Below are 12069 nucleotides of genomic sequence, written 5' to 3' on the forward strand. Positions count from 1 at the left end.
CCTTCCTTCTAACGATACTTAAAAGGTCAGAGACAACCAATTTATTGTAGTCTCTAACGGCACCCAACTGTCGAAGGCAAAAATATCGATCCAGACAAATGGCCAAAAATATGTGAGCACGACTTTATTGTGTAAGGCGTAAGAGCGTACACATATTTTTGAAACTAGGATATTTATACCCTTATGGATATTTATACCCTTATACATATATGATATATTTATGCCCTTGACTGTACTTTAAATAATCCTCCTTATTAGCCCTGTACCGTCCTCAGTACCTAACCATAAGCAAAGATACATATAACTCCGTAATAGATGGATACAGTCTAAGGAAAAAACGTGCCTCGAAAATCAAGAAAATTTGATTCTCGTTCAGAGGACGCTACTAGTTTTGACCTACTGTCGTATAGATGGCGTTGACGGTTTCGTTTGTTATTTAACAATTTTAACGCATATCAGTGATAGAACATGGGTCAAAATCATAAAAATAATTAATGCTAATAAAAAAAACATTTATCTATATTTAAATACATTTTATCGTATTTTTATAAATCTTCATTTTTAGTTTAAAAGTGTGTCGGCAGATGGCAGTGAATTTACTGGGGTTACAAAATTTACTATGACAGTACCGCTCTAGTATAAGTTACTCTATGCCATAAGTAAGTGTAGCCCGCTAAACCCGAATTAGCTAGCCGAGTGCAATTTCAATATAGTAATTATATTATTAGGGGCTCTTATAGCGCTCCAGATCTCGGTTAATTTATCATTTTCCCAATAAAAAGTGTTGTAAATGAAGTGTACAGCCAAGGGCATAAATATATATACATTCCCAAAGTTTCAAAAATATGTGTACGCTTTTACACCTTAGACAATAAAGTCGTGTTCACATATTTTTGAGCCATTTGTCTGTATCGATATTTTTGCCTTCGACTGTATTAGTTTCCTTTCTACAGATATTAAGTATTTCAGACCCCTAAAATTATTGTTGTAACAGAGTGGCTACAGGATAATTGAGTTTATATTTATATATAGGAACTCCTTACCCGTAATCAAATTTTGCCCCCAAAATTCCGAGGTCTGATGATAACCGCATAATGTAAATACAGCGGACCACAGGCTCTCGACTAATTATCAAACCTGGGATAACTTGGGGCACTTATACTAAACTGACGTAGCAAAATATTTTATCGACAATTAAATATATCGATGTTACGGTCAACATCTAAATGTTCTACAAAGTAAATATAATATTATCTTCGGTTACCGCGATAGTTACTCATGAAATAAAACTATGAAAACGGATTATATCGCGTATATTGGATTTATAATACATTCCGACGCTGTAATGGGTTCGAAACGGGATGAATTATAAATTCAATATACAAGATTTCATAGTTTTTTCGAAGAATTTATTTTATTTTTACACCAGGCCAGTATTTCCACATTGGCACTACGAGTAAATGTTTGTCTAATAATTTATTATTGTTATTTATTATTTCTTACTTTTATTAATAATCGAGAATTTTCAATGAGAACATATATTATTACATATCGTTTTTTTTTATCGATATCAAATGTGCCCCGAGTTATCACAGGTTTGCTAATTATACCGCACCGAAACAGAAAGGGACGTTCTTTGATCATCGCTCTAATTGGAGACAGGAAAAGGCCCCTATTTTGTATTGGGGGCATACATATTGGACCAAAATGAGATCCAGATTCATTCAGTGGTCGGTGCTACCAAAGATAGATATAACTCCGTAATAGATGGATACAGTCTAAGGAAAAAACGTGCCTCGAAAATCACGAAAATTTGATTCTCGATCAGATGGCGCCACTAGTTTTGGCCTACACTCCTATAGAGGGCGTTGACTGTTTCGTTTGTTATTTATAATTTTAACTCATACCAGTGAAAGAATATGGGTCAAAATCATATAAAAATAATTAATGCAAATAAAAAAATCATTTATCCATATTTAAATACATTTTATCGTATTTTTATAAATATTTATTTTTAGTTTTAAAGTGTGTCGACAGATGGCAGTGAATTTACTGGGGTTACAAAATTTACTATGACAGTACCGCTCTAGTATAAGTTACTTTAATGGTGCTACTTAAGAGCAGCACATCAATGTGCTCACTAGCGCCACTGGTAAATAATTGTGATTATTTAAATCAAACGATAGATATTCAAAAAACGGGGCCGCTACGGGCGCTACGTACTACATTTGGTATTAAGGTACCTTTTGAATACATTATTGTATTGTAATCTATTGTATCATTCATTTCAGACAAGTAGTCCATATTATATACATAACTTAATTACAAACATCATTAAAAATAGATAACTTAATAAATTAATCACAAATTCATTAAAACAACACACACTAAGTCACGTCACGTCTGCTCGTTTGCCTCCTATATCATAAAAAACCTCTATGAGCCTGAAGTGAAAAGTATGAAGTAGAAAAACCAACGATGTATGTTCCAATAATGTTAAATTTAACAGCACACGAAACCAAAATGGGGGAATCCACAGTTACTTTCCTAAAGTTGTGGTTTGTCTCCCGGGACTAAAGTTTAGTACAAGTTGTAGCCCATGTAATTCGCGAGCTAAAGTTTTAACAAGTTTAACCAATAAATCGAAGACATACATACATACACTGTTTGTAAAGTATAATGTATTTTAGAGTATGCACCGTACCGGAGATACGAGGAAAGGGAGAGATGAGGCGTGGTAGTAAAGGAGTAGTTTAGGCGCTCAAAAAGATCTGATCTGATTATTTTTAAAGTCAAACGACAGCAACAAGCTTACAGTGATGTAAACGATGCTATTTCAGAAGTAGTAGTAGTTGTTAAATGAGAAAAAGACCAAATGTATTAAGTTTGTCACTAGTAGTAACGTAAGGCATGTGCAAACAAGTGTCATTGTGAAGGACGAGGAATTGGAATTGGTTGATAGTACAGTTTTTCTTGGTATAACTTTAGATAACTTTAGTTTGAAAGTTAACTTGTTTGGAGACATATGCCTCGATGGGATGTGATTAATCTGTTTTTGTGTAAGCGTTTAGTGTCGTTTTTAAGAATTTATTAATTCAATAAATGGGTTTTCATGGGTGTGCAAAGTAACCTTGTACTACCTTGTACTTGGCTAAAGTACCCCGACCTCACGGTATGTGGTACGGTTACAAGAAATAAATGATTTAAAATTTGAAAGAGGAAACCACTCACCATGTATCGGAGCACGTAGTATAACGACGCTGATTTTCAGTGGCTGATGAAAACATACTTACATCTGCGAAGAAATTCCCCAATCCAGTTTGGAGATGTCTGGAGGGTCACTAGACTTATATTGACCGAGATATGGACCGTGATTACCTTTTGTATTGTTTGAACTCCCGATATTTCGACGCAGTTTCGTGCATCTTGTTCACGGGTGACTGAAGATAGCGGGTGTACACCGCGCTCAGTCTACCCTCATTCGTAACCACGGTTCGGTTTGTAAGGTAATCACGGTCCATATAAACTAACCGTGAATCATTCAAAACTTTTAATGTACTTGTCACCCAAAGACTTTTACAATGAGAGAAGGTAGACTAGGCATATGATTAGGTAAGATAAGAGTGTAAGTAAATGAGCTCATGCTTGAAGAAAAAAAAGTTGATTCTTAGGTTTGAGAACGTATATTTTTGGAATGTAGAAATAACAGTCACAACAACAACAGTTAACAAAATACACAAAAATTTCAAAGTTAAAGCCACGGAGATTGTTCAATTTAAGATCGCGAGCTAATTTAAAATTACATTGTAATTAAATAATGTATCATTTTAAAGGATGCTACACTTATTTGTAAAATATATCTGTTTCTGTTTATCTATTAATTGCTGCTATCGAATAATTTTCCTTTGCTTTCAACTCTTATATAATTTAGGGCCATTTATACAGGTTGGCTAAAAATAAATGCATTCCCGTTGCCAGGGAAGTTTTGGGATTATACTGAGCAACTTTTACTATGGGACCAACTCCAAAATAGGTATTTTTTTAATTACGTACGTTTACCTATTTTCTATCAATATGCCTTTATTTAACCTCATCGATCAAATATGTTCAACTTGTCCAGTGTAGAACAACGTTGGTTGCAGGTACCTCAGGTTGTAGTAGGTGAATACTGCAATGTCGCCAAAGAAATGGAGAACTGAAAACAATCGAATTGGAGATGTTGTGAGACATACTAACATAAAATAATTTTACGGTTCGGTTTTTTTAACATGTGCGCGTGCGCGAGTGACTAAAACACAGTCTAAACCGTAAAATTATTAAATTTTAACTGAAAACAATCCTTCAATTACCGTTATACGAAACCTTTGACCGTCTCTTTGCATTTTTATTACAAGCTTTTATTTGACTTGTAATGTTTATTTGTTTGTAAAGTACTCGTATCTAATCCCAATATCTGTAGCATTGCTGTTATGAATGCAACTAATCAGCATATTAACAATATCATGACATTAACCCTAGTTATACATGCATCGTTACAAAATCATAATGTACTTATATGTGACGTTTGCAACCAAAAGGTACCACATTGTCAGTTGTCGATAAGGTTGATTTCAAATTGAAGCTATATGGAAATAGCGCCTTATTAACTACCGACAATAAGTACCCTTTTGATTGAATATGGCACATATGTGTTGCTAAGACTACGAGTAGAACAGGCACAAAATGGAGGGTAATATTTTTGGAAAGTTATTTTATTCTACTTCATTGTTAGGGTTCCGTACCCAAAGGGTAAAAACGGGACCCTATTACTAAGACTCCGCTGTCCGTCTGTCCGTCTGTCTGTCTGTCTCTCACCAGGCTGTATCTCATGAACCGTGATAGCTAGACAGTTAAAATTTCCACACACACACACACACACACACACACACACACACACACACACACACACACACACACACACACACACACACACACACACACACACACACACACACACACACACACACACACACACACACACACACACACACACACACACACACACACACACACACACACACACACACACACACACACACACACACACACACACACACACACACACACACACACACACACACACACACACACACACACACACACACACACACACACACTACACACTACTAGATGCTGCATGCATACCGCACATGCATAATAAATGGCACCATAATTTTCCAACTAATTAAATTGTAATACTAGGATAATGCTTGGCAGAGGGAACAGTGAAAATCAACGCTGGGCGTCACCAGCTGACCTAGCATATGTTGAGACTGGTATCCTTTTACCAAACACTAAAAAATCTATAGTTTAAGTTACCTACACCATAATGTTTCTATGTTTCTGTGTTTTTTTTTCCATCGCTGTACCATTTTAAATTGTGTCTGGTAATAAACGTATTTTTATTTTATTTATTTTATTTAGAGGCCTTATTTTTAATATCCCTATCTTTTGAGGTAGGCGTAATATAATATATCGCCTTAATATAGCCCTGAGGCGGTCAAGAGGGGTTTTTAGTGTGTAAACCGTGGGTCTCATGAGCCTATATGGGAGTCCCACATAACCATCCCAGGCCCGTCCCCGCGCCTGGGTGGTATGCGAAAAGCATTTTCCCCTCTCTAAAAAAAAAGGCGTAATAATAGAAAAAAAAAGTGTGAGCGTGTAAGCTTTACGCGCGATTGAAGTAAAACTTCTTTGACGATGACGTTTTTCGCTATGTTGGCACTGACGTGTGTCCTATTGTGTGTGACGTGTGTGACTTCCGCACTACTACTACTGAGTGTTACTTCCGTCAGAAAAAAAATGGTCTGTAAGTCGGTTTACGGACGATAATTTTGCGTGATAACGTCATAACTCATAAGAAAACATTGATGACAAATTGCATACTTTTATTTATGAATTGAATTTGTCACGTTACCATGGAGATCTGTCCACAACGTTACCATGGAGATCTGTCCACAACGTTACCATGGAGATCTGTCCACAACGTGACACTTTCGTGCATGCTACCTGTGTTCATCGATTTATAGGTTCCCTTTTATAGGTTCCCTAGTTTAAGTATTACTAACAAAATATGGGTTTTTTTAAAGTCTGATTATTTTTATTATTTTTATTTTTATTTTATTTTATTTTTATTTATTTATAAGACGTTATCACGTCAAAAAATCTGAGTTACCCTCTAGTCGCGCCTAAAGAAATTTTACTTCAAAAACTTATCCGTTAGGCATTGCGGTTTCGAATGCATTAACATAGTATAACATTTACATAATATAGCGACATTAACCCTTATTATACTTGCATCACACGTTTGCGACACCGCATTACGTATGCTCCAGTATTGTTAGCCGTTACTAGATAGGGACAGGGTATTTGACGGTATTTAAAATAAATGATTTTACACCATGCATGAAATAAAGCACCAGAAGATTAATAGAGAAACGTAGACAGCAGTTATTTTTAGAATAGAATAGAATAGAATAGAATAGAAAACGTTTATTGTAAAAATCTACATATAGACATAATTTCTATTTTAAAACCCGTATAAACCTATAAAGAGTAAGTAATTTGATTGTGACGTCACATGCTAGTGTTTCATATAAATTCCATAGTAGCAAAATAGTTTTGACAGTTCGAAAAAAGAAACTGATTGGACTAAATAGTAGTCAAATACACTATTGTATTTTTTGGATCGATTTGTGACCATTTGAACGCCAAAGGAAAAATAAAAAAATACACTTCGTTATTAGCGCAAAGGAGCCAAAATCACCTGTAGGCACTTGAATTATTCATTGTCAAATCATATTATTTTATTAACATAATTTACTGATTCAAGCGTTAAGGCGGTACCCTGAGCCAGAAAGCTCTTTTTCTAAGAGGCGTTGATATTCGTAGACGTGGAAATAGTTATTTGTGCAACAAGAGAGGAAAGTTGGTTTTTCTTGCGAGTGTTTATTTTGAGTCCCGAGAAAGCGAAAGATTCTATAATTGAATCACGAGCGAAGCGAGTGATTCTAAGGTAGAATCTTGAGCGTAGCGAGGGACTCAAAAACACGAGATGTAAAATAACTTTGCTCTCGTGTTGCACACATAATTTTTCACCTCAGTAGTGAGAACATATTAAAGGTTAAAATGTATTTCGAATTACACAGAATAAACAGAAAAAAAATGTATTATAATATGTACGATACGATAAGATACGATACGATACGATACCGTACCGTACCGTACCGTACCGTACCGGACCGGACCGTACCGTACCGTACCGTACCGGACCGTACCGTACCGTACCGTACCGTACCGTACCGTACCGTACCGTACCGTACCATACCATAAAAAAAATGTAATAAAAGTATGAAGTTCATGGCCTTCACTAAATTAAAAAGCTACATTGTTTCACTCCCTGGAGTGAGGAAAGTCGCACTTTCCTCACTCCAGGGAGTGACGAAAGTAGGCTTGTTCGAGCTGCTGAGGTGGAAATATATATGTAGTTCTTGACTATATTCTCTTTAATAACATAGCTTCCGATACACGACTTATGACACTTCGCTCGATACAATTAATTCCCAAAGTAACCTCTAACTCGGACTTTTAATCAAACTTTACTCGGTTATTTATTATGTGATACTATTAACAAAAAAAGAAGAAAAAACAATCTTAACTTTTATAGTAGTTTCATAGCTTTTGAATTTCGATATTGTAAGGTAACGTTTTTAAAATAAATATAAATTAACAAAATTCGATCAAAATTGCGCACGCATGCTCTCTCCCGTTCTTTCTTGCGAAATGTGACAGTGACAGCGGCAAACCAATGGAACGGCCTTAACATGCGAAAGTCGGAAAACTTTCAATGCTTATTTTTGTTTATTTATTTATTTAAACTTATCGCACAGTAAATAAATACATAATTATAATTAAACAATTAAAAACACAACTGCGGAATTTTAATCGTCTCTCAAAGCTCTTCATTTTGATACCCCACTCGATAAAATTGCAAGTTTTTTTTTTCAAATGTCGCGCGTTATTGTGTATTAAGTCCGCCATGTTGATTTTATTATGACGTCACATAGCCTATGTCACCCGGGATGACGTAAGCATTCTAATGATATATCATACATCTAAATCGGTTAAGGCATTTAGAAATTATGGTGGAATAAAGAAACTCACATACAAACATGAACCCTGAAAACAATACACTCCTTTTTTTGGGCAGTCGTGTAAAAAAACAAGCAAATGTTCATGATATGTACCGTTGTTACTTACCGACCCAGAAGTATACATCAAGTGTCAGCTTTCAAGCTTGTGAAATAGGCGAAGAAAAATAGCGGTGTAAGACCACAGCACCTCCTCCGCCGTTTCGCGCGGTGCAGCGGCGCCGCGTGTCCGGTCTAAGCGTATTACTCGTACCTACTTACACCATGATAAAAAAAATTACACCATGCCTCCGCAGCGGGTGCCACACTGCTACGTGGGTTCTACGCCATAGGTGGCCGATAACGATGACTGCCTGGATGAGGGTCGACATTGTAGATACGAGTAGCCTTGGGAGGCTAGCAGTCAACGTTTTACGTCTGATGACTGGGGGGGAGGACCTATTTAAGTGGGGAATTTACCTGCTCCGAGTAGAGTAAAAACCTCTAGCATGCTCGCGTCGCTCAATATAATTGTTTGGGAAGTTGATGCAGAAGGATCTAGATGAAAAAAAGTACCTATTAAATTTGTGGCAATCTTACGCAAATTAACCTAGTAGACTAGTGGAATAAATATATGAGAAAGGGCTGGAGTGTTTCTTTCATATATCACGATATAGAGTGCTCACTTCATACATCAGTTTTGTTAACAAAACTACTATTATTTTCGTAGTCGACATCTAGCGTTAAGTAGCGGAATTATCAGTACTGCTACTCGACAATAGATGTCGCGACGAACGAAAAGTCTATGCTCAACGATTTTCAGTTAATATTATAACCGGATGAACCGAAACTCTATTTTCAACTCCTGCTTGTAGTATTCGTTGTAAATTGTTGAGCAGTACCTACTAGTTATGTCTTGGAATATTTATACTGTTAGAAATGCAAAATAATTTACGCAATCACAAGCATATTTGAAATAGGTAACAATGTTTCTGTACGTATGAAGAAAAACTAAATTGATTTGTTCGAATTTGTTAGCATTGACTTAATTAGCCTAGGCAAATTTGACATAGGTACTTTACTTTTAGTTTAGCGCGAAAGATCCAAAATATAGGTATTCCATATGATTTGATGGTAGTTCAGCCAGTCAAGATACAAAATTGGCTTGGTTTGTTAGTTTTAAGTAATTGTAAAAGAAAATTTACGTTTTTACAATTACTTAAAACTTACAAACCAAGCCAATTTTGTATCTTGACTGGCTGAACTACCATCAAATCATATGGAATACAAGACATCCAATTTATATTTATTTTAATTGCATAGATATGAGGCAGTCAAAATTACAGTTTATATCCTTAATTACAGAATGTATTTAAATTATGTTTCTATATACATTACTTATTAATTTGTAGACATTTAATTTTACGACATCATTCCAATTTTGGTTGCGTCTTTGATTTTAGGATAATAATAATGACGACAATTAATTTAAATTTTACCTCGTTCACTGGCAAGAAGAGCGAAATGCATTTTAAGGACTGAAAGTATCACAACAAAACCGCCCAAACCCGTAGAGGTCAAAATGCGGATCTGAAACAGAGTACAAAGTTTTATAAATACCATTAGTTGTATTTATTAATGTGATAGTCAGCAAACGAGCAGACGAGCTGCCTTACAGGAAGCGGTCATCGTCGCCCATGGACACACGAGTAAGCAACATCGAAGGAGCCACTTATGCGTTGCCGACCCTTGAGAACCCTTAATTCCGCTCCTTGAAGAACCCCATGTCGTAACACGAAGAATCTCGGGAGATTTCATTCCACATTCTGCACGTTCTGGGACTAAAACGAGCGAGATGCCTGTTCATTCTTGGTGTGTCATATATCAAGGAAGTGTGAATGAGCTTTGCTCCTTTGGCGGCAGGTACGATGATGAAAGCGAGACAATGGAACCGATAAACAGTTTTTCAGAGCATTCCCCATTGTACAGACGGTACAGGCTTACAGAGCCATCATCTCTCCAAAGGTTCTAAGCCGTCAGTAATTTCGGGATCACCCGGGAGTTTGTTATCGTTCTCATTTTATTTCACCTGCTTTTTAATATATTTTTTTAAAGACCTACTTACCCACATGATTCTGCGCATATCCAGAATAAGCGCCACGAGCAGCATCACCCCACACACCATAAGTGTCCCCAGTCCAACAATACTTGTAAGACTTATTACTGCGAAATCAAAAGGCACATGTTATATAACGCTGTGTGAACGGCCTGGCTCATTCAAGAATGTTTTTACTCTGTTGAAGAATATTTCGATAACTTTAGACATCAAAAATAAAACTATGAAAACGGATTATATCGCGTATATTGAATTTATAAAAAAACTGCAAAGCTGTAAAGGGTTCGAAACGTCGGGATGTATTATAAATTCAATATACGCGATATAATCCGTTTTCATAGTTTTATTTCATGAGTAACTATCGCGGTAACCGAAGACAATATTTAGACATCAAACTTGATATTTTATGATATAATTAGTTATTGAATCTGTATTGTAGTTATGACATATATTGGTAATATAATTGTTATTTTGACATTTTAGTAATACGCTAGATTTAAGAGCACTAGAATATTAGTTTTAAGTACTCTAAATGCGTACCGTTGCATGCTTTCTTTTAATATTTAGGTACTTTAAATTTTGCATGCCTGTTTCTGGTGGAATGTGTGATGTGTGTGACCACAATATATTTTTATAACATCTCTTGTAGAGATAGAGATCTTTATTTGCAGGTCTTCATTTGTACCACATTTTAAAGCGAAATAAAGAATTTATTCTATTCTTGATTTACCGCTCGCCGCTTGCGTCTAGTCTGCGGCCTGAGGCCCAACAGTAAAACGTTCAAAACCACTTACTCTTAGCCGCGTCAGCTCCGTATATGCTGTCATATTTTTCTCTATTAGCGATCACAATTGATATCAAAATCACACCAAAAAAAATCTCAGCTATCCCCACGGCCAACACCGTAGGCCATAGCTGTCCCACAAATCCGGGATCATATGCCGCATAGGGCGTGTGCCAGAACTTACGGCAACCTGCCTTGTTACAAGCTTTGTAAGGACATTTTCGCTGGAAATTCTCATTTGTAATTTTACATTTTGAATCACCAATTCGTTGCGGTACTGTGACGCGCTGCGCAAAATTTACTTCAAAGAAATTCTGACTAAGCATTATATTGTAATTTTGTAAGATATTTGGGATTCCAGAATTTGACGCTTTGATGTCGAAATGATAGTTTATGTAGAACGTAGTGATTATATGCTCTTTGAGTTTATGTCCTATATTTATAAATCTGTGGGACTCATCTTGAGTAAAAAGTTAATGTTCTTTTTCTTTTACCTTTTTGATATTGCTGGAGACAAAATATTAACTAAAATACCTATTTCCTTACTCCACTAAATAATTATTAATAACACACTAGCCAATAGGCGAGAACAACTCATACCTACTTCAATTAATTTTGTATCAAGCATAAACGTCTGGGAACAATGCTAATAAATTAAAAGTGGAAAAATTCATTGTCTTGGGTGGACCCCTTGGTGGCTCACATGGTAGAGCACTGTACTAGTGATCCAGTGGTCGTGGGTTCAAGTCCCACCCAAGACAGTGAATTTTTCCACTTTAAATTTATTTCTAGGTATTTACCTACTTCTTTATGTATTTTTGCGCATGCTACTTTTATATGTATAGCCCCTTCCACACTCGTGCGCGAATCGCGGCGCGAAGCCGCGAACGCGAGTGTGGAGTCGATTTCGCAGATCTGCGACGCCCGCTCCACACTCGCGTTCGCGGCTTCGCGCCGCGATTCGCGCACGAGTGTGGAGTGGGCTAAAGGATTGCAAAACA

At 36.3% G+C, this 12069-nt stretch overlaps 1 protein-coding gene across 1 annotated transcript; it reads right to left on the bottom strand.

Moving 5' to 3' along the window:
• Positions 1–4097: 4097 nt before the first annotated feature.
• On the bottom strand, positions 4098–11394 carry LOC134750370 (uncharacterized). Its single transcript, XM_063685530.1, has 5 exons — positions 11253–11394; positions 10294–10391; positions 9668–9758; positions 8649–8726; positions 4098–4195 (listed from the first exon to the last, which is right to left on the bottom strand). Exons 1-5 carry the CDS (start codon positions 11392–11394, stop codon positions 4098–4100), a joined length of 507 nt encoding a protein of 168 aa, XP_063541600.1.
• Positions 11395–12069: the final 675 nt, after the last annotated feature.

This window comes from Cydia strobilella, chromosome 19 (genome assembly GCF_947568885.1).
Source record: "Cydia strobilella chromosome 19, ilCydStro3.1, whole genome shotgun sequence".
NCBI classification, from domain to species: domain Eukaryota; kingdom Metazoa; phylum Arthropoda; class Insecta; order Lepidoptera; family Tortricidae; genus Cydia; species Cydia strobilella.

Bases quoted from the DNA above. Each gene is read 5' to 3' on its own strand.
- LOC134750370 (XM_063685530.1), bottom strand. From the start codon at position 11,394: ATGCTTAGTCAGAATTTCTTTGAAGTAAATTTTGCGCAGCGCGTCACA. The intron at 9,759-10,293 runs GTAAGTAGGTCT...ACTCTGTTTCAG, and splicing joins ATATGCGCAGAATCATGTGG to ATCCGCATTTTGACCTCTAC. The intron at 8,727-9,667 runs GTAAAATTTAAA...TTTTTCATCTAG, and splicing joins TCTTCTTGCCAGTGAACGAG to ATCCTTCTGCATCAACTTCC.